The sequence below is a fragment of the Delphinus delphis genome, chromosome X, assembly GCF_949987515.2.
Source record: "Delphinus delphis chromosome X, mDelDel1.2, whole genome shotgun sequence".
Lineage (NCBI taxonomy): Eukaryota > Metazoa > Chordata > Mammalia > Artiodactyla > Delphinidae > Delphinus > Delphinus delphis.
In genome coordinates, this window is record NC_082704.1 from 88,148,675 (window position 1) to 88,176,643 (window position 27,969).

Here is a 27,969-nt window from a genome sequence, read left to right on the forward strand (position 1 = left end):
ATCCCTGGGGGCTGGCCAGGCCCTCAAGGTGCAAGAAGTCCCGTGACTTACTCCTTGTCTCATCTAGTGGTTTACAGTGTGTGCCGGCGCCACCCCTGCTGGCCTGGGTGTAGCTCAGCAGTTTGGCATGCAGCCTGCTTTAGCGTCATTGTCCCGTCAGAGAGAGGCCTAGCGCCACCTCTGAAGCCTGAATAAGACTACTTTACTAGCTACCCCAACAACGTACCAGACACTTTCCCCGTAGATTTGACCGTCCCAACATCCTGATGAGGTGGGTACCACAATTATTAGGGTAACCATACATTCAGGTTTGCTTGAGACAGTTCCAACATACGCCAGCTGTCCCGATTTAATTATTAATATCATCCCTTTCACTCTCAAAACTATCCAGGTTTAGAAGATAAGTCACAGAGTCCCCTTATTATTATTATATTATCCCTCAGTTACACACGAGGAAACTAAGGCACAGATCAATTCAAGAGCTTGCCCCAGGTCAGGCTGTTGTTAAGAGACAGAGCTGGGATTTGAAGCCAGCTAGCTTGCCTCTAAAGGACAGGCTTGTAACTACTTTGTCATACTGCCTCTCGAAGTTGGTATTGAATCCAGTTTTTCACCTTTGCAGCTGGGGGGTGAAGGCTGCCCACCTATCCAGGCAAAGACCCCACCCCAAGCCAATGAATTCCAAGATGGAATGGAGGCAGGCAGTGGCCTGGAGAGGTTAGACGTGAAGGAGATCCACCAGGAGGCGCTGGTAGAGGTAGGAGAAAGGGTAAACCACATAACTCTACCCGTTCAGGGGGGAATCTTCATTACTTCTCAACTGGGAGACCTCCCCATCGATTTAAACAGAACTTCTCAAACATTCTATCAGGGCTCAACCCAGAAACTCTGCGGAGTATCAAGAATCTAAACAAACAGAAACCCCGCCCAAAGAAAGGATGTCACAGAGCTAGAGGCTCTGTTTCATGTGGCAATGGAAGCTCTGTCAGAGACAGGCCTTCCGGTGCGAGGGAAACATTTTATATCCCTCACCCCGCCCAACCAAGCCTGTTTAGTTTTTGATTTAATGTTGTTTTAACATCTAGTCAACGCTGCAGGGTATGTTATCCACTCTGAGATGATCCAAGGCAAACTCCAAATTCTGGCCCCACTCTTGGCTGACTTCCTGTCCCTGCTTCTACCCTTTGTGACTAACTTTCCATCAGTGACTAAGTTGCAGGGAACCTAAATTGCTCAGCCGAGGCGAACGGTACCAGAGAGAAACTTCCCAGTGGGGCAAGGGGCCTGTCATAAGGCTACAATATCTTATGGTACCTCGTAACAGCGGCTGAGATGAGCTGCATCATAAAGTAACATAAAAGACTGAGATTTATGAGGACATTTTTGGATGTCTGAACTTTGAAAATTACCCAGAGGGTTTCTCCAAAATAATCACTGTGGTGGCCAGCATTTGTAGAATGAAAAGTTAACAAACCACATTGAGTCTGGGTTTCAGATTAAAAAAAAAAAAATCAGAAAGAACTTTAATAAAAGAGGGGGAAAAATCCATCTACTGAAGTTGGAAAAGAACCGTGAGCTGTTTCTCTTAATAACATAAACCAAACAGGGATTTTCATGGTTTTGAATACAATGCAGCTTGAAGACATATTTGGGAACTTTGCGGTTAATTATCCACAACTGATACAGTTATTGAATCGTCATTGTTCTAATTAGGACACATTGATTAACTAGGATACATAATTAACCTAAACCCTGCTTCACAAGCGTATTTAACAACTAAATCATGTGAAAAGTGTTGAGGTGTGCAACCAGAAAGACAACTCGCAGGTTTATTAGCACTAGAACTTTCTCTTCTCCCTGGGTGCTAGGAGAGCTTGATAAAAGTAAATTCACTCAAAGTAAAAACTCATTTGTTCAAGATTTCCCTCAGCTTTCCAAATTGAGCTGGCCAGGGCAACCTTCTTAGCGGAAAAGCTAACTTCCAATCTTTTTTTTTCTTCTGGCATCACTACATGTGTGTATTCGTACATCCCCACATAGAACAATGGTGGCCTCTGTGGGCAGCAACATGAACTTTTTTTTTTTACTTTCACACTGTACAGTTCCATGGTATTTGAATATCTCACAATGAACACGCCCATGATGGCCAACTTTGGAAACGTCTATCCTCTTGGTGCATGGAAAAAAGTACACGGGCTAACCATTCTCTACAGTCAGTGTGGGCACCGCCTGTGTCCTGATCCATTGATGGGGAAGATGGTGGTAGCCCTTGGAAAGGGTAAGGAGGGGAATAAAGTGACTGGAGTTAGCACATCTGCTATCTTTAGAGGTGTGCCGTAATTTGCAAACATAATTTTTATTTGCCTAATTTTTATGTTCTTTAAAGCCTTAGAACAAAAGAACAGATTCTATCTGAGAAGTGAAAATTAATTCTCATTTCAGCATGAAGCTCTTCATTAGTTGGATATGTCCTTGGAAGGAAGGTCAGATTCCTGAATCAAACCGTGCCTTGTTAGCACTGTGACCTCAGCTTGCTGACTTCCAATCTTAAAGGAAAGCCGACTTCTTAGATTTCTCTTTCTAAGAGCAGCTAGTGTTCTTTCTTCTACATATTTTTTTTCATCAGAAAAAGTGTATTCAGTGATGGTAAATCTTTGCTTTGATTTTCTTAAATAATATAGGCTATATTCTCTGTGGTGTGCAATGTACCCTTGTAGCTTATTTTATACCTAATAGTTTGTACCTTTTAATCCCCTACCCTTATATTGCCCTTCCCTCCTTCCCTCTCCCCACTGGTAACTGCTAGTTTGTTCTCTATATCTGTGAGTCTCCTTCTTTTTTGTTATATTCACTAGTTTGTTGTGTTTTTTTAATTCCACATATAAGTGATAAATCATATAATATTTGTCTTTCTCTGTTTGACTTCTTTCACGTAGCATAATGCCCTCCAGGTTCATCCATGTTGCTGCAAATGGCAAAATTTCTTTCTTTTTTATGGCTGAGTAGTAATCCAGTGTGTGTGTGTGTGTGTGTGTGTGTGTGTATATATACTACTTCTTTATCCATTCATCTGTTGATGGACATTTAGGTTGCTTCATAAATGTTGGCCTTTCGAGTAGCATTTGCTTTGTGGAAACAGCTGAAAGTCATCCAGAACCAAGTGGGATCATTAATATGGGAAATGAACTTGAGGATAATGTGCACCAATAAGCAGCATGATCTTTAACAAGTCACCTCCCTTTCCTGGTCCCTTAGTATTCTCATCTGGAAAATGGGAGCATTTTACTAGATCACTTGATAATGCAGTCTACCATTTGCATTGGCCAGCACGAGCTGCGAAATTTAATGTCACTGCATTTTCCACAAACTGTTTAAGCTTTTTTAAAATCAATCACTTTAAATTTCCAGGAGAGTCACAGGGCAAGAGAAAACTGAAAGCTAAAAGTCCCTGTGTATGCCGGGATAATGTCTGTGAAAGGCTTGCCATATGGCCTGACACTTAGAACTTCCAGAAAATGTTACCCTCCTTTCCCCAACTGTGTCCTGCCAACCATGGTTTCAAACAGTGATCACCACAGAGGCTTCTGCGTCAGCCCTCCACATGCAGCTCCCTTGCCACCCTCCGGAATTCACCAACACACAGGACCACTGGGAATGGGCTGCGTGTGCCCCACGTTCTGTGATGGCAGGCGGTCAAACCCCAACCGAGATGCTGTCTCCCTGCTGCCATCTTCCACTTCCAACGGGACCCTCAAGCTGGGTAGATTTCACCCATGGCATGGAACTTGAGAAGGACTAGGGCAATTCCGGGTAGGTTACTGAAGATCCGCATGACTTCTAAGTTGTGGTCTGCTCTGAGGAAAGCCCCCTCCTGCTCTCTTGAACTCTCTTATCTCTCTCTGGCTTCTAGGGAGGAACAACAAGCACAGCTCTCTCCATCAGAGTCACAGAATCATATGTCTAGACAATTTAACTTTCACGCTTCTGTTCCGGTAAGAACCCTTTAAATGGGGACACCGCTGATTGCTGGTGATTTTTTTGAGAAAACACATGACAGGATGTGGATAAAAGCCAACCGAAGGTCAAACAGCTCATTGGGGAAGTTACTTCTCGTGTACTCAGATTTCACTAGAAGCTTCAAAAGTGAAAGCAAAGCTAGATTTCCATCTCAGTTGCTGTTGTTTCCGCACAGAACAAGTGCTTTTCCCTTGGCACCAGTGTATGTGTGTGTATATATTATATATATGTAATGTACATATGGTATTATGATAATATATTACACAAAAATACAATATTAATAATTTATTAACCAATATTAATAAATATAGTATAAATGTTAATATAATAAATTTTATATAAAATAATAATATGCAATATAATTATATATAACATATAATATTATATGATATATATGTATGTGTGTATATATGTATGTATATATGTGTGTATATATATATATATATATATATATATAAAACAGATTTATTTCAAGGAATTGGCTTATGAGATTGGGGGACTGGCAAGTCCAAAATCCATAGGACAGGCCAGCAGGCTGGAGAACCTTGTGCAGGACCTGATGTTATAGTCCACAGGTGGAATTTCTTCCTCCTCAGGGAAACCTTAGTTTTGCTCTTAAGGCCTTTCAACTTCTTGGATCGGGCCCATCCACATTATCAAAGATAATCTCCTTTACTAAGTCAACTGACTGTAGATGTTAACCATCTCTACAAAATACCTTCACAGCAACGCCTAGATTAGTGTTTGATTGAACAACTGGGCACCATAGCCTAGCCAAGTTGACACATAAAACTGACCATCACAATGATGTACCCATTAAATTTCATTGACTGTTTTATAAACTATTAGAGATTGAGGTGGAGAAGCGTGACAATCTCTCTCGGTACCACCGTGCACTGAAGACCCCTGTGAGGTGACAGTGCAGCAGAGCAAAAGCCCGGTCACTTGCACCACACCGTGAAGACCTTGACCCACTGGCTGGTTCCCTAGGGATGTCACCAGACAGGAAATGCAAGGATGAGGAAACCGGGCATGAGAGGGGGAGGGACAACAGAAGGCCAGTGTTTGGTTTTCCTTTTGTCTTTCATTGGAAGATGGTGAGTTAGCCCTGTTGCCCATGTATAGAGAAGGGAGTAGTGATTTGGAAACTCCAGAGCAATGGGCAATCCCCAGAAAGTGTGTATTTCCAATAAAATAATGAATCATTATTTTATTGGAAATGTTTGGTTTCCTAATTCTGTTTGCCATTGGCCAATATCACTGTGGGCTTGCACTTGGCCAGCACAAACCAAACAGGAGTAGATGCAGCCCCACTCTGTGAGTGGGACCTTGGGAAGCAGCTGCCTCCACCATAAAGGGAGATTGGGGTACCAGATGGGTTTAGAGCCTCTTCCAGTTATAGTTCTAGAGACGGCCCAGAACCTTCTCAGCAAATATACCAGTTATTTATTGCTGAGTAACAAACCACTTCAAAACCAGGGGCTTAAAACAACAGGAATCATCAGTTTTGCTCACAAATATTCAATCTGGGCAGGGCTTGGTAGGAAGGCTCACGAGGCTCCACATGGCATCAGCTGGGGTGGTTCAGTACAGCACTGGAGGACCCATTCCCGAAATGGCCAAGTCACGTGTCTGGCAATTTGGAGGTTGACTGTCAACTAGGCACTCATCTGGGTGAGAGCTAAGGGTCTTGCTTTCTCTCCATGTAGCCTGGGTTTCTTTACAGCATGCTGGCTGGGTACAAGAGAGAGCCAAGTAGAAGCTGTATCTCCTTTCATGGCCAAGGCTCAGAAGTCATACAGCATCACTCCCATAAGCATTCCAGTCACTAGAGTCACCAAAGCCAGTCCATACTCTAGGGGAAGGGAATTAGACTCCACCCTCGATGGGAGGAGTGTCAAAGAGTTTGTGAACATGTTTTAAAATCACCTCCACAAATGATACCTCTGGTGTCCACCCTCATGTTGGGTACGAGCTCTGACACCTCCTTTTTCCTTGGCCTCCTCCCCCATTCAGCCGATCACCAAGACTTGTAGATTCTACTACCCTCAAATCTTTTCATTCTCTCATCTCACACCTGGACCATTGCATCTTCTTAACTGATCTTCCTGCCTCCATTCTTTTCTTCTGTGACATTTAGGATTAGACTCAGCTGCATGTGACAAAAAATCCAAGTAACAGTGGCTTAAACAAGATCAAAATATACTTTTCTTTTACATAAAAAAAACTGATACATAGCTGTCCAGGGCTGATATAGTGGCTCTGGGATTGTCAGAGATCCAGGCTACTTTCATTTTTCTGCTCCACAACACTTAGCATGCCCTGGTCCAAGATGGCTGCCCAAGCACCAGCCATCACCTCCACATTCCAGTCAGGAAGGAAGAAGGAGTAAAGAAGGATACACCCGCTCCCTTTAAGGACCTTTCTCAGAAATTTCTACTTATATCTCATTGACCAGCACCTAGTCACGTTACCACACCTAGCTGCAAAGGAAGCTGAGAATGGAATCTTTATTCTGGGCAGTCATATGCGTCACTAAGGTTTTTGTACAGCTTGTTGCCTCTGCACAGATACCCTCCCACCCTCTTTGCATGCTAACTCTACCCTTGCTTCAGGCCTCCACTTAGACTTCACTGTCTTCCAAGAAGCCTTTGAGGGACCCACAAATATATTTTGATTTCTTTTAAAATCATAAGAAAAACTCGATCTTTTAGATCCAAGAACATGTTTGAATATATAATATTAAGGCATTTGTACCAATGCAGTTGTAAAATATCATTTTTAATATTTTTTATGGAGGAAGGGGCCCATGAAGGCAAAGGATTTTGGAGGTGCCAGTGCCTCCAAAAGTTCTGGTGTGGCCCTGCTCCTGTGGGCTCCCATATCTCCCTGACCTCACACCAGTCATAGCTCCCTCTGCACCACGTGGTAACTGCTGGGCATTTGATGGTCTCCCCTGCCCGACAGGCCTGGGAGGGCAGTGTCTTCTCAACTCCCGCCCTCCCTCACATAGCCTGCCCAGGGCCCTCCCACCACGCCCCCCAGGGGTACTGTGCTCCATAACCCCCCCAGACCCCCTCAGGGCCTACTTGGTCCCCCACAACCCCGCGATCTCCCCCAATAGCAGGGCCTACCCGTGCCGGTCCTGCCGGAGCCCACGAGCACTCAGCAGACTTTCCTCCTCCCGGGATCTCTCCCACCTGCTGCAGGGCCTGCCCAGCCCCCTCTTGCGCTGCCCGTCACAGCGACTCCTGGATCGCGTGGTCCGGCGCTATGCGGAGGTGGCCGACGCTGGCAGCATCTTCATGGACCACTTCACGGACCGCGACAAGCTGCGTCTCCTCTACACGCTAGCTGTCAACGCCCATCCCATCCTCCTACAGGTATGCAGGGACCCCCGGCCCCGGAAAGCCCGTCCAGGGATCGGGTTCACTTCCGGCTCCGAGGGAGCAGGCCCTGGGTTGAGCTGTCTCTGCCATCACTGCACACCTTGGGGCCACCAGCCCACATTAGTACCTTTGTGGCATTTAGTAAATATGTGTTGGCTTCTGCAGTGGGGAAGTGCTGTGGTTGCTGCAGAGGAAAGAGGTGTGGGAGCTGGGGTGGAGGGGTGGCGGGGAATGGCCACTTTCACGGCCAGAGGCAGCCCAGAAGGGCTTTGTGGAGGAGGGCAACTTTGACCAGGTGTCTCAAAGATCAGTATGAGGGGCTTCCCTGGTGGCGCAGTGGTTGAGAGTCCGCCTGCCGATGCAGGGGACACGGGTTCGTGTCCTGGTCCGGGAAGATCCCACATGCCGCGGAGCGGCTAGGCCCGTGAGCCATGGCCGCTGAGCCTGTGCGTCTGGAGCCTGTGCTCCGCAACAGGAGAGACCACAACAGTGAGAGGCCCACGTACAGCAAAAAAAAAAAAAAGAGGGGGCAGGAGACGAAGAGAGGGAGGAGAAAGAGGCAAAGAAGAAGGTGCAGGAAGGGGAGGGGGTGGAGGAGGAGGAAGCCCCACAACAGTTAATAATAATTAGTATTGTTATTAATTATATTATATTATAATTATTTATAATATTATATCGACTTTAATAACTATAATAATTATATCGAGATTATATTTTAATTATCTGTAGTATTGTGTTAATATTAATCATTCTAATTAATAATTATATTGGTTATTATGATTATTTACAAATAAATATAATTATTTATAATATAATTATTATTTTTATATTATTTATACTATATTATTTTGTTCTAATTATTTATAATATATTTAATTCTAATTGTTTATATTATTAAAATTATTTATGAGATATTATATAATATATAATTACTTTTTTTTTTTTTTTTTTTTTGCGTTACACGGGCCTCTCACTGTTGTGGCCTCTCCCGTCGCGGAGCACAGGCTCCGGACGCGCAGGCTCAGCGGCCATGGCTCACGGGCCCAGCCACTCCACGGCATGTGAGATCTTCCCGGACCGGGGCACGAACCCGTGTCCCCTGCATCAGCAGGCGGACTCTCAACCACTGCGCCACCAGGGAAGCCCCATATTATTTTTATATATAATATATTAACTATATATTATTGGCCAAAGGCATGATGGCTAAGTACATAATAACAACTCATTTCTTGAGCACTAGCTATGTGCCAGGCACTGTGTTAAATGTTTTACATCATTATCTCATTTAATGCTCACAACTCGACAACCCCACAGGAATATTATAATTGTCCCCTCTTCCAGATGAGGTAAGTGGAGCCCAGAGCTGTGAAGTGACTTGGCCACAGTCCCTTAGCCAGTGCCAGCAATGGAACCCAAACCCAGAGCTGTCTGACTTCAGGGTCCACGCTCTTCCTGCTAAAAACTGCCTACTAACGTTGGCATTTGAAATCCTAGAGGAGAAGAAGGAATTGCTGGTTTTCCTTCACGCTCAGAGGCCTTCTTCTCCAATTGTCCTACACTTAGTGGCCAAGGCAGGTGACCTGGCTGCTTCCAGCCCTGGCTCCTGAGAGGTCTGGGCTGGGAGTCTCCATCCACCCTGAGCTCCGCCCAGGAAGGGCATGGCGTCGATCTGCCCCCAAGCCCGGGATGACTCGTGGCCGCACATTTAGACATCGCCAGGGGGCCGGGGGCCTCTCTGCATGGCACACAGTGGAGAGGCCCCAGTGGGCGGGGCGGGGGGACAAGAAAAGGTTCTTCACAACATGGTGAGCGGGTTAAAATGGCAGAAGACCACAGAAAATCATCAGAAAGGGGGATGACTTTGTTTTTTTAAGAAGGAAAGTGAGGGAAAAAAGTGTTAATATTTATAGTTTCTGTCATTTCTCCCATAAAGAAACACCATTCTAGATATAGCTGCCTCAGTAAATAGTCAAAAAAAAAAAAAGCTAGGATATTCCCTCCACTCTTTTTTTTAAATTGAGATATAGTTAATTTACAATATTGTGTTAGTTTCAAGTATACAGCAAAGTGATTCAGTTTTATATATATATATATATATATATATATATATTCTTTTCAGATCCTTTTCCCTTATAGGTTATTACAAAATATTCAGTAGAGTTCCCTGTGCTATACCGTAGGTCCTTGTTGTTTATCTATTTTATATATAGTAGTGTGTATATGTTAATCCCAAACTACTGGAGCTCTTACAAGGAGACAGAGGAAACTGGGTAGAGCTGTGTGCTTCCCTAGACCAGTGTTAGGCTGTCAGAACGTTCCAGTCAGTTGGGGAGTCTCTGTGAGTGTGTAATTACCCCAACCAGGCAGATTTGCCCAGGACCACGCCCAGGGCCAGTGCAGCAGTTCCCAAAACTTGAGTCACCCAAGGGTCACCTTCATAATTTTTGCCCTATCCCAGAATCTACTGCCTGCACTGTTATTTTTTTAAATATTTTCTTTAAATCAGCCTTAAGTTGACCCTCTTTTTTTCCCCCCCATAACCTCTTCCTAAGCCGTGATGTCTGTGAAATCTGAAATGCTAGTCATATTTCTTCAACTATACAACTCTTCAAATAAACACATTTCCCTGAAGCCTGAATACCCTCTAAAATTGTAGCAAGGGCATCGGCATTCTCTTACCTCGCTTGGGGCAACTTTGTTGAAATGCAATCTACAATATGGAAAGAAGATCTGCCTTTTCTGAATCCCTCCATCAACAATGGAATAAAAAAGTGGTGGGGGGAGGGACGGGGGGAGCAAGGTATTGCCATGTTCCAAGAGGTATAAACAAGGTTAAGGGATGCTTTGCTGACGTGTCTTGAGACGTTGGGTACATGAGTAAGGCTGATATTTCTGTCTGCTCTTGGAGAGAGAGAGAGAGAGAGAGAGAATGAGAGAGAGGGAGGGAGGGAGGGAGGGAGGGGGAGAGAGAGAGAGGGAGGGAACTGTCTCAGGAGGTTTTTCTCTCTAATCCTCTAATGCCTCCTCCTCTCGCTTGGCAGATCTTCCCGGGTGCCGAGGGATGGCCACTGCCCAGGTACCTGGGCTCCTGCGGCAGATTTCTGGTCAGCACTAGCACCAGCCCGCTGCAGGAATTCTATGGTGCACCCGCAGACCAGGCGGCCGACCTGGCCTACCAGCTCCTGGGTGTCCTGGAGTCCCTGAGAAGCAACGATTTGAACTACTTCTTCTACTTCACCCACGTGGATGTGGACATGTTTGGCATCTTCAACAACGGGCATCTGTTCATCCGGGATGCCAGCGCACTGGGCGTCATCGACAGGCAGGAAGGTACCCAGCATGGGCCTGGCTGAGCAGCTGTCAGAGGGGAAGCCAGGGTGACAGGCGCTAGGGAGGGGTGACAACAGGGCCTGGGGGTGGGGTGTGGCTCACACCACTGGGCCTCGCCAGTCTCCCTGTGTCATAGTGAGAGCAGCCCAAGTTTGGGACAGGAGAGTCCCTCTCCCCGTTTTAAGTCTCTGCTCCAGCTCCAAAGGGGAACCGGACTTGACCTTGTCAGTACAGGAGGAGGAGATTTGCACTGTGCTATGGCCCAGCTTCACCCTCTGAGGGCACTGCTGTTGTCCGATTGGGTCTGTGTAGCGCGGGGACATACATCTCCCCCTCAGAGCCTTTCTCATCAGATGCTTTATCTGAACTATCTGGCTGATTCAGTGGTACATTTCGCAATCCATCTGGGCACCTTTGCTTTTTATAAAGTTTTCAAATTGAAAAACATGGCACCGAATGTGGTGTATGAGTGAATCGTGTTTTTGATGATGTGCACAGGCTCATCCAGGGTTCTAGAACCCTTTGAACATCGCAGTCTGTAATGGTGACTAGATATTCTGAGCCCAATCGTAGGACAGAGGATTTTAATTTCCAATTTCTGATTTTGTTTATATGAGAAGGCCTACAAAGATAGACCAATTAAACCACGCTTACTCATGTCCTGATTTGCCTTTATCAAGAAGAATCAAATGAGAAGAAGTGGGGCTGATACCAGAATATTCGGGAATGTGAACCGCTGAATAGCAGTCCCCCTACAACCCACGGAAGGCATATTCTGGATTACCTGTTCTTTCTCCCAACTTTGTGTTTAAAGAGGGCACATGAAACCGGCCCTAGGAATTTCCTGAGCTCCCTAATTCAGTCATAATAATGGGAGAATCACGATATGCATGAGAGCCTTGCAATTAGAAGCCCAAGTTCTGGTAGGAAGAAGTGCGTTTTCCATCCCCAGGCCTCATCTTTTTTTTTTTTTAATTTTTTGGGTGGCATGCAGGCTCTTACTTCCCCGACGAGGGATCAAATCCGTGCCCCCTGCAGTGGAAGCACAGAGTCTTAACCACTGGACCGCCAGGGAAGTCCCAGGCCTCACCTTATTGTAGCCAAGAGAGTTCCCCCCAGGGTCTCATCAGGTGCCATTGTGTCCCTGAGCCCTAAATCTCCTGGTGACAGGAGATGCTAGGAGTCTGAACCACTTTGCCCAGCAATTCTCATTAGTGACGCCTTCCCGCAAGGAGAACAGGTTGTAGGGTGTGTGATGTCTTCCATTCTCTTGTAGGCAGCCAAGCGGCCTCCAGGGCGGGAGAGAATAAAGACATCTTCAGCTGCCTGGTCTCTGGCTGCCAGACCGAGCTGCCCTCCTGCGACACCATCCCTGAGAAGCAGAGCCTGGTGCTGGTGTGTGGCCAGGTGCTGCCCCCACTTCTCCAGGCCAAGTTCCCGTCCCCGGTGCAGGAGGAGATAGACGCCGAGCTCGCTCGCTGTGGGGAGGGAACCCGGCCAGACCCCGAGGTCCTCCAAGCCGCCAGCCGGCTGAAGGACATCTTGAGGCCCCTGAGAACCTGTGACCCCAGATTTGCCTACCGCTACCCAGACTGCAAGTATAATGATAAGTTCTGAGGGGCTGGAGCCTTGCTGGCCTCCGGGGACCACTTCCTTGGAACTTCCGCTGCCCGCTCGCTTGCTGCACGGTTGAAAGAAGCTGCTCCCTTTTAGACACTGGGAGAAAGGTACCTTTGTTTCCCAGGGAGAAAGGAACATGCCAAACATCAGAGGGCAGTCGTGCCATCGGGTGGCATGATTACCCCCACTGGCTGGGTCACCGTGGAAGAGCCCAAGGGTGGGCATCGGAAGAACCAGGTGTGGACGCTCACTCGGCCTCTTTGAGCCTCATTTTTCTCTCTTCTCCACCAGACTCTTGAGTTAGTGCAAAAACACAGAGATATGAAGGGCCAGGGACACGTGCTCCCTCCCCCCAGCCCAGGTGGTTACAAAGAATGTTCCAGAAGCATGCACCGCCAGGGCAAATGTGACAGAGCCGTGGAGGTCAAAAGGCTGGCACGGAGGGAAGACTGTACCCCTGCCCTAGCCCTCCTGCTACGCTCCCCGCGCTGCCACAGGGTGAGGAGACTGCAGGACAAGGGGACACGTGGACGGAAGGCCCTTCTGTCCCAGAAGTGTCCAGAGAGGCACTTCATGGTGTGGGAAGGAGCCAGGGGTAAGAAGAGAAGAGGGCTGGGCTGGGGGCCAATGTGTTTGTCCAGGTCCTCTGAGAACCAGGTGTCAAGACAGGATTAAATGGGCAAGGATTGTATCAACATTAAGGAAGATGCCTGGCGGGGGGGAGGAAAGGAGGAGGGAGCCGGAGAAGGCTGGGAGAGCCATCAGGCCGGGCTGTAAGGTTGACCCCTCCCTCCCCCAAGCAAGGGCAAGAAGGTCAGGTTGGGGCATCCCAGACTGCCATCTGCACAACCGAAAGAAGCTTCGGCGAGACCGTCAGGCTGTCCTCGAGGCAAAGCCAGCCATCAGAGGAGCTTCGCAAGAATGGAGAGCCCTCATATTCCTGTGGCAGGGAACAGCCCGTGGGAAGCGTGGCCTCAGCCCAACCGCAAAGATGGATTTCAAAGCACAGCGCAGGGCGCTCAGCCAGTTCTGCTCCCTGGAGCAGAAGGTCTGTGAGTTCGAAGATTCTCATTGTAGCCACAGCCGGGAACCAGGGCCAGCTCTCTCCACACCGTGGCCTCCAGGGCAGGACTCTTAAGTAGTCTGAGAATTTTCATTCAAACTTGGCCTTACAGGTCATTCTAAAAATAGTTTTTCAAGGTCAGCCAACGGAATATATTTTATTCAGCAGTTTGCTTTGTGTCTTTAAAATGTTTAGCCACGTGGTATGTGGGTCTCTGTGCATACTCCTGCCCGGGCCCCTCAAACATTAGTGGGGCTTCCTTGGACCTTTGCCCAGCCTCCCTGCCAGCCCTCCACCCCCCAGGCACCTCTCAGTCGGCTTCCTCTTTTCTACCTCTGAATCACCACCTTTAAGGTCAGAGTGCCTGGCTTAATAGGCTTCACGCTGCAGACGGGGAAACTGAGGCTCAGGGAGGAAGAGTGACTTGCTGGGATAGTTCCAGAACTCCTGCTACCCGTCCAGGCTCCTCTTGCCTTCCCCTTCAGCCTCTGTCCTGCCCAATTCTGGTCCCTCCACTCACATTTAAAGAGTAGCCAAGGAAAGTCCTGTTCGGTGGTACACCGCGGTGCGGTTGGGAGTTCCCTTTTGACTGCTCCGGGCACTACCTCTGGGGCAACCGTAACAGTGAGGATGCCAGGCCAAGCTTCTGGGAGGGCAGGCTTGGGCTGCCTGAGAGTCTTTGAGACAGTTGTTTCCTGGCTTGGTCTGGAGAGCGAGGATTGACCACCCTTCCCAACACCTTGCTTTTTGAGCCCAGTGAAATTGGTCTTAGACTTCTGGCCTTCCGAACTCGGAGAGGACAAATTTCTATCGTTTTAAGCCCTCACTGTGGAGTCATTTGTTATAACAGCCACAGGAAACAAACACATACCCCGAACTCTTAGTGTCTGCTTCCAGAGAACCCAACTTGCAATGCTCCCCAGCTCCAGTCTATTGTGATGGATTCAAAAGCCAGACCCACCAGGAAGGAGTGTGTTATGCGTCCATAACCAGGGCTGGGGCTTGGACGGTTCCGTTCCTCCACTGACTAAGTCCTGGGCATCATTGAAGACCCTGAGTCCTACCTTGACCCAAAGCTTTTCCTGACAGCCCAGCTCCCAGCAAGCCTTTTCTGAATCCTACCTCTGTACCCCTGAACCCCAGGCCCGCACCCATTTGAGGCTAACCTCAAGGGTATTCCAGAGAGATCTGTGCTCCGCCTTCCCATCCAGCTGGGAGCTCCCTGAAGATGCTAGTGGCACAGAGCTCTTTGTATTCCCCGTAGCAACCAGCACAGGGCTAGGCACAGAGCACGTGCTCAGAAAATATTCTTGCTGAGAATAATGACTGTGTTCTTCAATCCTTTTTCTTTTGTGCTCTTCATACACCATGTGCTCTAGACTGATTTATTGTGTCCCCCGCAAAAATTCATAGGCTGAGATCCTAACCCCCAACGTGATGGTATTTGGAGGTCATGGGGGTGGAGCCCTCATGAATGCCCTCATAAAAGAGACCCCAGACAGCTCCCTCACTCCTTCCGCCATGTGAGGACACAGCAAGAAGGTCCTGGCTATGAACCAAGAAGCTTGCTCTCTCCAGACACTGAGTCTGCCAGCCCCATGATTTTGGACTTCCTGACCACCGGAACTGTGAGAAATAATTGCTGCTTATAAGCCACCCAGTCTGTGGTATTGTTACAGCAGCCCAAACGGACAAAGACACCATGTTGAACATATACAAGCCGCAGCCACATCCTCGAGAACAGCTCTTTCCCCTCAACAGCCAGGAGACAAGTGAGTCAACCCTCAAGAGACCTAGCCATCGTACTATGTTCTCATCCCCCTGGAATCTGATTGGAGGCATTATTTTTTCTGCGTTTCGCCAGCCACTGTCTTTCTGCCTGCAGGACCGGCTGCATAATTTGTGGGACCCCCTGCAAAATGAAAACGTGGGGCCTCCTGTCACTGAGAACTGCAAGATGGGGCCAGCAGAGTGTTAACCTAAGTGCAGGCCCCGTACGACTGTACGTTGATGCCCACGAAGCCAGCCCTGGCTGCCTGCGAATACTAATTAACCTCTGTGTAGAGGGTTCTTGGAGTTTACTGGGGTCTCACTTGATCTCCACAACCAAGGGGAGTATCTGTGGAGCCAGAGGTGATATAAAATATTTAATAACCATCATGGCAAAGGAACTGACATAGGAGAACAGACTCCATTGGCTTCAGCTATCAGCTCAGCGTCCCCACAGCTCTGCGGGCAAGTCCTACTTTTCAAACAAGGAAACTGATTCAAGCGATTTGCTCAAAGTGACAATTTTTAGGTCTCCTGCTTTCCTAGTCCTCCCCTGTAGCATCTAACTTCTGCCTATAAGTGATTGCATGAGCCTGAATGTTTCCTCTAGAGCTAAAATAAATACTTTGTTGGATTTGTATTCATTTTGAAAAGGTCTAGAGCCCTGGAATCAGACAGACCTGGCTTCAAATCGTGACTCTGCTGGTTACTGTGTAACCTTGGGCAAGCTGCTTAACCTCTCTGAGTCTCTCTTTCCTCACTCATAAAAAGATGAGAAAAAGATTTACCCTTGCAGGGTTATTATCCTATTTAAATAATACACTGTTTCTCAAGAGCCTGGCACATACGGGCGTTCTATATTTAATGGTAAATGTAGGACAAGAGCAGAGGGCTTCCTGGCAGAAAGGGCTCCTCACACAGCCAAGGTGAGTGCTGCAGCCTCTCTGGAGGGACGCTGATCTCTGTCCCAAAGCTCTGCTCCAGACCAAAGGAACCACCAGGCTGCCGCAGGCTGCCGGACAGTCTGACTGGGGCCATTTTTCTTCCCTCCCGCTCTCCAGACTCTGGGATGATCATGAATGGCAGCCGGGCAGCCACTACACTCGCCTCCACAGCCTAGGTCTCCACCAGGCTCAGGAGGGAATCCTCCTTGAGCAGGTAACGTTGGGATCCTTGGGAAGTCCACCCGCGCTTAGTATCTGAGAGGTTCAAGTATCCCTCTTGGCCCATTGAAAGCTCACAGCTCACTGCCTGTGTGTGGTGATGTGGCTTTCCTGCCCACTTCAGGCCTGTTGCTCACATATATTGACACAGCTGAGCTCACGTGCACACAAGTATAGTCAGATCGGTCTGCAGCTCTTCACGTCATTTTTAAAAAATGGTTGCATCTGCGGACTGTGCGGGATGGTCAACACCCAGGCTGAGGGCCCTGATTTGCAGATGTAATGACCCTCTAAGAAGACAACTTAGAGGAATAGGCCAGCAAAGGGGAGCTGAGCAACCAGTGGCCCGCCCATTGGAGCTCTTTGTAGAAGCAGACAAGGAGAGAGAGCACCCCCAGCCCACTAGGGTGAGCAGGGCATCGTCTCAGGTCTGAGCTGCCTGTGGCAGCGCAGAGGGATCAGCGGCTCTGGAAGCAGACTCGTCTGCTTTCAGATCTTGTGCCAGCCTCTCTCACCAAAATTAGTACGTCGAAGTTATTGATTGCAGCGTTGTTTGTCATTGCAAATACAGAAAACAACTTCAGTGCCCGTACATGGGAGAGTGGTTGAATAAACTGCAGTACATCCACACAAAGGAGTGCTATGCAGTTCTACAAATGAATAGGGAAGGTCTCTAGGAACTGACATGGGATGATTTGCAAGATATAGTATGACGTGAGGGAAAAAAAGCTCACAAGGGTATTTATAGGATGCTACCTTTCATGTAAGAAAGAAGAAGATATAAGAAAACACTTATGTATCCGTTCACCTGTGATGCAAAAAAAGATATACACACATACACACATATGTATGTGTGTGTGTATATGCATGTGTGGGTGTATAGATACATAGATCTAAAGAATAAACCAGGGGGCTTCCCTGGTGGCGCAGTGGTTGAGAGTCCGCCTGCCGATGCAGGGGACGCGGGTTCGTGCCCCGGTCCGGGAAGATCCCACATGCCGCGGAGCGGCTGGGCCCGTGAGCCATGGCCGCTGAGCCTGCGCGTCCGGAGCCTGTGCTCCGCAACGGCAGAGGCCGCAACAGTGAGAGGCCCACGTACCGCAAAAAAAAAATTTTAAAATAAATAAAGAATAAACCAGAAGCTAATGAGATTGGTTCCCTGCAGGGGGTGGGTGTCAATGCAGTGGAAAGAAGAGAGGAATGGGAGTGGGGCAGCAGGGATGAGGGGGGAGTGAAACTTTTCTGAGCATGCCTTTTTGTATAACTCTGACTCTTAGAACCATGGGAATACCTCACACAACCCACAAATAAATAGTTAAGATCAACCAGGAGGTGGGTTGAACTAAAATGAAATACAAAGAATAACAGATGGACCCAACTGTATTACAAATGAATAAAATAACTACACAGAGGAACTAACTTAAGTAACTTGGAAACTAAGCCTTTTGACTACATAGTATAAGACGAAAAACAACAAGAAGTGTACACACACTTTAAAACAGTTAATTTTATGGTATGTGAATTTTACCTCAATTTAAAAAGAGAGAGGAAAGAAAGAACCATCCACAAAATCTGTGCTCTAGTCAGTAAATATTTTTCTCATGAAGATCTGGGTTAGCAATTCCGAAACTAAGTTTTGAGCAAGCAGGTAAATATGTTGTGGATGGTGAGAGACGGGCTTCTCATGGCTCGAGAAAGGAGTTACAAGTCAAGAAAGAGGGAATTTTGTGTTCCTTCCAATTTTGAAGTCTGATGTTAGACTGGAACTGGAGGTATCACTATGAACTCAGGCTTTCTTTTTTTTTTTTAATTTTTATTGGAGTATAGCTGCTTTACAACACTGTGTTAGTTTCTACTGTACAGCAAACTGATTCAGCTATACACATACAGATATCCCCTCCCTTTTGGACTTCCCTCCCATTTAGGTTATCACAGGGCACTAGGTGAGTTCCCTGTGCTATACAGCATGTTCCGCTCAGTTGTCTATTTTATACATGGTACCAATAGTGTATATGTTTCAATCCCAGTCTCCCAATTCCTCCCACCCCACCCCTTTCCCCCTTGGTATCCATACATTTGTTCTCTATGTCTGTGTCTCTATTTCTGCTTTGCAACTAAGATCATCTATACCATTTTTCTAGATTCCACATATATGCGTTATTATACGATATTTGCTTTTCTCTTTCTGACTTACTTCACTCTGTATGACACTCTCTAAGGATTTCTCATATGTATGCACAATGCCCAAATAGCAGTCAGTGCTCACAAACGGTCCTCAATGGCAGACAGACATCAGAACCAATTGGCAAAATGCCCAAATAGCACTTCGTGCTCAAAAGAGGAGTTTGTCCGGGTGCACACTGGTGGACTTGGTCAGTCTTGGAGCTCATCAACTCATCCAGATGTATGTTTCCATCCCACCGCTCACATCACTAAGATGTGAGTGTACAGAAATATATTTCTTAGCTCTGTCTCTGAGAGGGTCTATAAGCAGTGACACCCCAGTACCTAGTGCCTGGGTCTTGGTTTCTTCAGTAAAAGAAAGCAGAGCTCTTTGGAGAAATGGCTGATTCCAAGACTAGACAGGGAAAGTACAAGATGAGCCTGGAATACTCTTGTGTTGCCAGAAAGGAAGGGGCTTCCAGGAGGCAAATTTGGGACAATTTGTATATCAAATAAATAATGGTAGTAATAACACATAGAATAAAATCAATTCTTATGAGACCATACTGATATAAATAAATAAACAGATAAGTAAAGAAATGGAGGAGGCAAGAGCTCTTCCTTATGGTAGAATTCTAATTAGTAAATGTAGAAGAAATGATGGGAATGGAAAATCACCACTTGGCAAACACCACAGTAATAATTCTTGCAGGCAGGTATCACCAGTGAGGCTAAAACTAGTAGATCATAGTATGAGAAGCAGGATGTTTGCATCGTCTCAAAGTTATCTCGCCACAACACACTCATAATTACAAAGGGAAAAATAGTAAATTTATGCTGAAGACACCTGGCAGACACAACTTCTACCAAGTGATCAAGGTCAACGTCACTAGTCATAAGTCACACAGACATCAGGTATCCTCTGATATGATGCACTGAGAGGGGCACCGCATCACTTTGGTGGTATTCTTGCCCCAAAGGCCAAACCTCAATTGAATCATGAGATAACATCAGACATATTGAGGGACAACCTACCACTAGCCATGAGAGACCAAGAGAGACTAAGGAATTGTCACAGATTGGAGGAGACTAAGGAGACATGAGAACTACATACAATGTGGGGTCTTCAGTTGGATCCTGGAGCAGAAAAAGGATATCAGTGGTGTCGATACCCACCAGCCCAAACTCACCAGCAACACTGCTGTAGTTGCACAAGATGGAGTTATTGCTCATCAAAACAAGGGAGAGCGCACATCATGGAGCAACGTGAGGTGTCTCAGTAAGAGGGGGTTAGAAAGGACTTTGTAGAAGATTTGGGCTCTTTAGGTGATTTGGGGGAGGGTTCAAGGAAGCAGGGCTTTGCTCTAGATTGAATGCTATCAGGAAGAGGGGTAAATCCATGATTGCACATCTCAATAGATCTTATCTATAAAGCAGGAGGAATGAAGCAAGGTAATGCCATAGTTAGGAAAGCAGCAGTCACTCACAGTAGCCAGGATAGGGGGATGTTTGGTCATTTTTGTTTAAACAATGTTCATGTCGTTGTTTGTGTTCAGACCTTAGTAGACTTCTTTTGTCTTGGTTCATCGTGGTCACAGAGTGGTCTTGTTTAATGTTAGTGATCTGAGAAATTGTTTAGGTTCAAGGAGAACACAAAGGCCCAGCCGCGAGGCCCAGGCCAGCTCTGAGCAACACCAAGAGGAAGGCCTGACGATGCCAGGCCGGTTCCCAGCTACAATGGTCCACGTTTCTCTTTCTCAGTGGGACAACTGTTGAAATTCCAATAAGATCTATTAGATCAGTACACAGTATTTTATGGAAGCTCCCACATGCCACGGAGCAACTAAAAACCCGTGCACCACAGCTACTGAGCCTGTGCTCTAGAGCCCGCGAGCCACAACTACTGAGCCTGCGTGCTGCAGTCACTGAGCCCACGCACCCTAGAGCCCGTGCTCCGCATCGAAGAGTAGCCCCTGCTCGCCACAACTAGAGGAAGCCCGCGTGCAGCAACGAAGACCCAACACAGCCAAAAATAAATTAATTTTTAAAAATAAATAAATAAATTAATTAAATAAAATTATTCCAAAATAAAAAGTCAAAAAAGCAACTCAGTGCATGAAGCAGAAATTGTTCAGCACCAGGTAAAGAAGCTGGCTTGCATATTGGGGCTGTGCTATATAAAACAAAAGACATAAAACAAAACACAAAAGCATTATATGTGTGACAAGATGGCCCTAAGAAAAACACATGGAAACTGAGTTGGATTAAAAGGAAGATTCAGATGTGTATAACTCAGTCACTTTGCTGTATGGCAGTGATTGGCACAGCATTGTAAATCAACTCGACTTCAACTTTAAAAAATAAATAAAAATAAATAAATAAATAAAATTAAGATTCAGGTCTGCCATCTAGGGCTCACTCCAGGGTGATGCTCATTGAGTAGAAGAACCACTGCACCATTTCCTTTGTTCAATTTGCCCGAGTGAATATGCCTGTACTAGAACCAGGGTTACCCCTACCACACTGGAAGGCAGTAGAGACTTGGGGCTCACACACTCACTTCTGATTCCTTCCTTTCTACCTACAAACCATGGTGCCTCATGTAGAGAGTTGAAATCCCCCTTCACACACCCTCACCCAAACCCCGCCCCTGACCTGCCCCCAGCCATTTAGCTGAATCCAGCTTACCACCTCATGCCCCTACCTGGAGCTTCTCTCTGAAAAAATCATTCTTTAGGGCGAATTGTGCCAAATGTGAGTTAATATTTCCTTCGTCAAAATAACACATTTGTGTGCGTGTGTGTGTTTTTAAAATAATCCTACCCAAGGCAGGCAAAATTTCAGGAAAAGAGGCAAGTCATGGAAACTTGGTGAAAATATAATCCTATCGAAAAGCAATCTGGCAATGTTCATCAAGAGCCTCAAAAAGAATTGCACACTCTACCCAATAATTTCACTTCTGGGACGCTATTCAAAGGAAGTAATCAAGAATGCAGAGCGAGTTATGCACAGACTGACTGTTAAAAATCATGGATTGAACACTTGTAACCCCTACTAAAATGAGAGTAAGTGGAATTTTTAATAGGTATAAACTACCACATGGGGAAATGAGAGAGGAGAAAATAGAAACAAAATTTTGAAAGCTGGAAAGCAAATAACTTAGCAGGACCAAAAGAACTGAATCCTAAGCTGGCAACAAAGGACGCTGAGAACCATCCCAATTCACATCACAGAATCTCTCAAAACGTTGAAGAATTTATGGCTCTAGATCCCTCAAGAAATTAGGGAGAAGGCTGAAATAAGGGTGACGCTATTTTAAGAAGGAATTGGATGCCAGTTTTCCCCCATCCTCCAACCCTTCACAGCCGGGTAATGGCCAGGTGATGGCCCTCCAAGATCCAACAGATCGGAAGCTCCTTCCCTGGAGGGAGTCAATCCAAGGGTTTTCAGGGACAGCACAGAGACTAGGGCAGCAGGTCACCCTGAAAACTGGGGGATTAAGCGCATGTATGCACAGTGGCTGTGCACTTCCCCCCAAGGCAGGAGAACTGACAAGTGAGCCTCCTGGGAAAAGGCTAAAAAATCCCAACATCAGAAGTCCCTCAACCACCCCCCACCCCCGCCACATAAGGTCACAGCTGGCAGACCCCACTGACTGTCTAGAGCATCCAGTCATCTTTTTAGTTCCTCACTCCTTTCTATTTTTTTCTAACACTATTTTAAAATCATTTAAGGCTTTCAGAAAAGTTGAAAGAAAAGTACAAATAACTCCCATATACCCTGTATTCACATTCCCGTGTTAAATTTTTTCCTGTGTTTGCTTTATCATTTTCTCCCTCTCCATCTCTCTCTCTCTCTCTCCCCCACCACCCCTCTCCTCCATTTTTTTCTGAACCCTTTTAGAGTAAATTGCAGATGTGCCCCTAAATGCTTCAGAGTTTATATCTTAAAAATAAAATAAAGGCTTACATAATAACCACAGCACAATTCTGAAAATCAGGGGATTAACACTGATACAACACTGTTATCTACCTACAGGCCTTATTCAAATTTTGCCAATTTCTCCAATATTGTCCTTCATAGAAAAACTTTTTTCTGGCCCAGGATCAATTCTGGATCATATATTGCATTTAGTTGGCATGTGTCTCTAGTCTCCTTTAATCTGGAACAGTTTCTCAGCCTGTGTGTTTCATCACTTTGACATCTTTAAGGAGGAAAGGCTGGTTATTTTGTAGAATTTCCATCAATCTGGATTTGTCTGTTGTTCCCTCATGACTCAGTTTAGTTTTTTTTATTTTGGGCAGGAATGCCTCAGAAGTGATGCTATGCTCTCTTCATTGCAGTCTATCAGAAAATACATGAGGTCAGTTTGTCCCATTTTTGGTGACATTCACTTGGTTAAGGTGAGGTCTGCCAGATTTCTCCACTGTACATTTACTCTGTAATTGGAGAGGAAATACTTTGAGACTATGTAAATGTCCTGTATTCATCAAACTCACACTCACTAATTTTAGCATCCACTGATGATTCTTGCCTGAATCAATTATTACTGTGATGGTTGCCAAATGGTGATTTTTAAATGTTTATTATTCCTTTTACATTTATTAGCTGGCATTCTAGTGTAAAAAAACCTTTTCTTCCCTCCTACTTACTTATTAATACATTTATATAAATACATATGGACTCGGAGATTCTTATTTTATTCAACGGTTATAATTTATTATTATCATTTCTTTGGGTGATCCAAATTTTCCCAGGTTTGGCCAGTGGAAAAATTCCCAGGAAGTCAAACAAAAAGTCAGACTAAAAATGAGAGAAAAAATTTAATTACAGAATTAGTTCAGGAGGTCTTATCGAATAATAAGACTTCCAAAGAGGATACACACAGACATAGACAGACACACAGACACCACACAGTGACATAGGCACACACACAAAGGCATATATAGAGACACAGACACATACACCCAAACACAGATACAGACACAAACATGGACACACACACACAGATACACAAATAGAAACATACACAGACAGACAGACACACACACACAGGAGGAAATCATCAACAACAAAATTAAATTTCCCAGAATGAAAGGACATTAGTGTTTACATTGGAAGAACTTTTGGAGTGCCCATTACAAAGGATGACTGTTCAGAGCTCTAGGGACAAAGGAAAGACCCTACAAGTTTCCGGAGGCTGGGGAGCGGGACGGATGATCACATATGAAGGGTCAAGAGTCAGAACAGCCTTGTATTTCTTAACAACATTAGAAGCCAGTAGAGAATGACTTCCAACTTCTGAAAGAAAACTATTTCCCACCTTCAATTCTCTATCCAAACAATCAGTCAGTTCTATATCTATTCAAACTACCAATCTTAGACACCCAAATTTTCAGAAGTTTTCATTTTCAAGCACTCTGTCTTAGGACACTATTGGAGGATATGTTCTACCAAAAGGGGACCGTAGACCAAGATAAAGGAGACCTGAGATATAGGAAACAAGGGATCCAGTATGGGAGAAAGGTGAAGAGGTCCCTGGATGATGGCAAAGGGTGGTCCCAGGAGACAGCTGTGCACCAGGCATAGGGCCGTGTAGTCCACAGGGGAGCAGGTCGGAAGGCTTCAAGAGCCATACCTTTGGGAAGATGCAACTCATACAAACCTGATACATCTGAATGTTTTGAGAGAAGATTTAGACCATCGGATTTGAATTAACAATGAATACATAGAAAACCAAGCAAAGGACTTAACAACACAATTAAGAACTTCTGAGAAAATAAAAAGTTATGCAGGAAAGGAAAAGTGAGCATTGTATACTACATGGCTCAGCTTTGAATGACATTTATATAGACATAGGAATCAAAACTGTTAAAGTAACCAGATTAGGCCCAAGATGGAGTCACTCATGCTAAGCCACATGCCAGCAAGCCAAAATTTAAAGAAGTTTCTATGCTCGGCTCTCCCGGAAAAGGAAGGCCTAGGTCAGCCAATCAGCGCTTGCCTGCTCTGCACAAGATACCTCACCTGGTCCAACACTTCCCTTTTCACCATATAACCCATCAGCAAATGCCCAGTGTGACTTCCTTGTTCTGCTCACTTTGGTCCATAAAAATCTCTCACCTTGTACAGCTCTGCAGAGTTCCTTCCTATCTGCTAGATTGGATGCTGCCATAATTCATGAATCACTGAATAAAAGCCTACTAGATCAGCACATTGTCTGTGGAAATTTTTCTTTTAACAATACTACATATTAACTTAGCCAGAATGATGATATATTCATATTGGGAGTATGGGAAGAGTGTGCATGGGAGGGGAGGGCTAGGAAGAGCAAAAATAAAGCAAAACAAGTCTGTATCTTCCATAGCAGAGATTCAACAGATAATGCCTACAACAGAAAAATCAAGAAGTCTCCATTCAAACCTGTTATTTACAGAAGTGGTAGTAAGTAGACAAAAGAATTAGCTAAAAGATATTGTTAGCCGTTTGACAAGGCAAATGAGGGGAAAAGGTGGGGGGAAGCTGGTTTTTTTAACAATCCCTGCAGCACTATATGACTTTCCAAACTATATACGTCTATAACTTTGCCAAAAATTTTTTTTCTAAAGCAACACTAGAAGACTTTAAATAGAAGAAACAGAAGACTTATGCATTGAAATTATAATCACACCATTATTTTAAATAGCAGAGAGCTGTATATAATTTAAATTCCCGAGAGTGGAGAAATGCCTATGTATTTAGGGTTGCACCCACACAATTATATACGCAAGTACATTAAAATACCATTTACAGAGAAGTTATAATGCCGTGACCCCAATGCTAAGTGAAACTAACAGATAAAAAAAATGTTCTATATGTGTTGAGTTTTTCTGTTCCTGTTTTTTGTTTTTGTTTCTTTTCTTTCTTTTTCTTTTTCAGTAAATAAAGTTTTGCACAGAAATAAGACTGCAAGTAAAGATAACAAAATATTAACAGTGGTTGGATTCAGATAAAGGGCTTTGGATTCTTTAGAAAATGATTTCTATTTTTCTGTATTTAATAAATATTCTTTTTGAACTTTAAAAATATTTTAATAACAATATTAAGTATGTGTTCACTATACAAAAATTGAAAGCATTAACATGGACCAAGAATAAAAGAAAAGGCATCCAGATGTTTTGTTTTGTTTTGTTTTGTTTTGCTGTACGCGGGCCTCTCACTGTTGTGGCCTCTCCCGTTGCGGAGCACAGGCTCCAGATGCACAGGCTCAGCGGCCATGGCTCACAGGCCCAGCCGCTCCGCGGCATGTGGGATCTTCCCGGACTGGGGCACGAACCCGTGTCCCCTGCATCGGCAGGCGGACTCTCAACCACTGCGCCACCAGGGAAGCCCCAGATGTATTTTTTTATTATGAAAAAATGCAGACATTTTTAAAGAGCGGAGATTTCTCCCTCATGCATGCCCAGTGGCCTGGGACCAGCCATGCCCAAGACAGTCTGGCCAACTAGGACTTGACCAAGGCCTCTGAGTCTTGGTCTTGACTTTGAGACAGACTTCATTTGCAGCGCCAAGATTGCTTTTTAAAAAAAAAAACCGAGATAAAACCTTATTGAAAAAAAATCTGAAGCTGTTTTGATGTTTATTTTCCAGTTAAGTCCCAGGAACTAAAAAGAAACCCACACAAAGTTTCAGAAGAATTTCAGAAACTGGGTGACTAACAATGAAAGTTGGAAAAACTCATTTTCACATTGACCATCCCTTTTGTTTTATATGCTTCAGTGCTAAATCCGCAGCCTGCTTTCTCTCAGTTTCCATTTGAGTTGTGCGTTGCTCCTTAGAGCTGTGAGTTGTGTGGGGAATCATAGTTTATATTGCCCTCATGTACTCATAGAAAATGGGGAGTAATATTTTTACATTAAAAAATTTTTGTTAAGGTTGCACGTGCATAATTTCGGGCTACTGTTACACCAAAGAGTAATCCACAATAGAGCTTTTCGTGGATAGATGCATGAAAATTACATGTTGAAGACGGAGGGAGAGAGAGAGAAATCCAACTTGTCGTCCCACTGTTGGGACCCATGGGAGGAAAGAAAGGGAAGCAGGGGCCACTCTAGGCTGAGTGAAAGGGGACAAGCGACTCTGCTCATGAAGAAAGCGGCTCAGCGTAGACAGAACAAGCAAGTGAGGCCACGGTGTTGGTGGGAGAGGCCCTCTGAGAACAGGAGGAAACTCCAGCACAGAACTGGGCAGCAGCTTTGGGAGGCACTCTGGCCCTTCAGTAAAGCAGTCTTAGTCTCCAACCACTATTCCTTTGCCATTTTCTTTCTCCCCCCCACCCCCGGCTGTGTTAGGTCTTTGTTGCTGCACGTGGGCTTTCTCTAGTTGCGGTGAGCGGGGGCTACTCTTCGTTGCAGTGCACGGTCTTCTCACTGCGGTGGCTTCTCTTGTTGCGGAGCACGGGCTCTAGGCACGTGGGCTTCAGTAGTTGCGGCACGCGGGCTCAGTAGTTGTGGCACATGGGCTTAGTTGCTCCACGGCATGTGGGATCTTCCCAGACCAGGGCTCAAACCCGTGTCTCCTGCACTGGCAGGCGAATTCTTAACCACTGTGCCACCAGGGAAGTCCTTGCCTTTTTTTTTTTTAAGTTGCCATTTTTCTTCCTGTTTGGCAGCAAATCTGTGGGATTAACGCCCACTCTGTCACACTCTGGAAACTGTCTCAACTGGCTCTGTGACGTTCCTGAAGCAGCTGCCAAAAGGTTAAGAGGCTGTGAATAGGGTTGGCAAAAGCTCGTGCAATTTTTAGCAAATTATCTGTCTTCCCAGAAAGACAATGCCATAATTTGTTTCTGGAGGCTGAGGAATCCCTGGCCCAGTAGAGCCAGCCCCTGCACCCAGACCAAGTCAGGCCTCCCCTCTTGGGCCGACTCCACACAGACACCCCTACGAAGCAGCCCGGAACACTGGCTCCATTCACGGGGCCACGCTGCAGCTGCCTGCTCCCTTCTGCAGAGGACGTGCCTACGTGGCTCTTCCAACTAGCCGCCTTTCGTGTTCTGCTGGTTTGATGATTCCGTTCCTCACTTCCCACCCTTTCTTTCTTATTATTTTAATTGAGGTATGACTTAGACATCTAAGAGGTGTACCTCTTCAGTGTACCGTTTGATGAATTTTCATATCTCTACACCCACATGAGCACCATCATTACCCAAGAAACGTTCTCCGTGTAACTTCCCATTCACTACTGTGCCCCTTCCCACCTGCAACAAAGGTCATCATAATTCCAGATGGTCCCACCATAGATTCGTTTGGCCTGTTCTTGAAGTTCACCTAAATTGCACAGTGTGTACTCTTTTGCATCCGGTTCCTTTCACTCAACATGTTTTTGAGGTTTTTCCATGTCGTGTATCTGTTCTTCATTCCTTTTTATTGCTGAGTAGAACTCCATCGTGTGGAGATATCATCTATCGTTGATC

General features: G+C 45.6%; 1 protein-coding gene across 2 annotated transcripts in view; it reads left to right on the top strand.

The window, feature by feature from the left end:
• The window catches only part of DIPK2B (divergent protein kinase domain 2B), a 70,455-nt gene extending 58,009 nt beyond the window's left edge, over positions 1–12,446 (top strand). For both annotated transcript variants that reach the window (XM_060001968.1, XM_060001967.1), the window contains exons 3-5: positions 7,227–7,400; positions 10,448–10,736; positions 12,013–12,446. In XM_060001968.1, coding sequence (XP_059857951.1) covers positions 7,227–7,400; positions 10,448–10,736; positions 12,013–12,353 — 804 coding nt within the window. In that variant the 3' untranslated portion in view covers positions 12,354–12,446. The remainder of the gene's footprint in view (positions 1–7,226; positions 7,401–10,447; positions 10,737–12,012) is intronic.
• Positions 12,447–27,969: the final 15,523 nt, after the last annotated feature.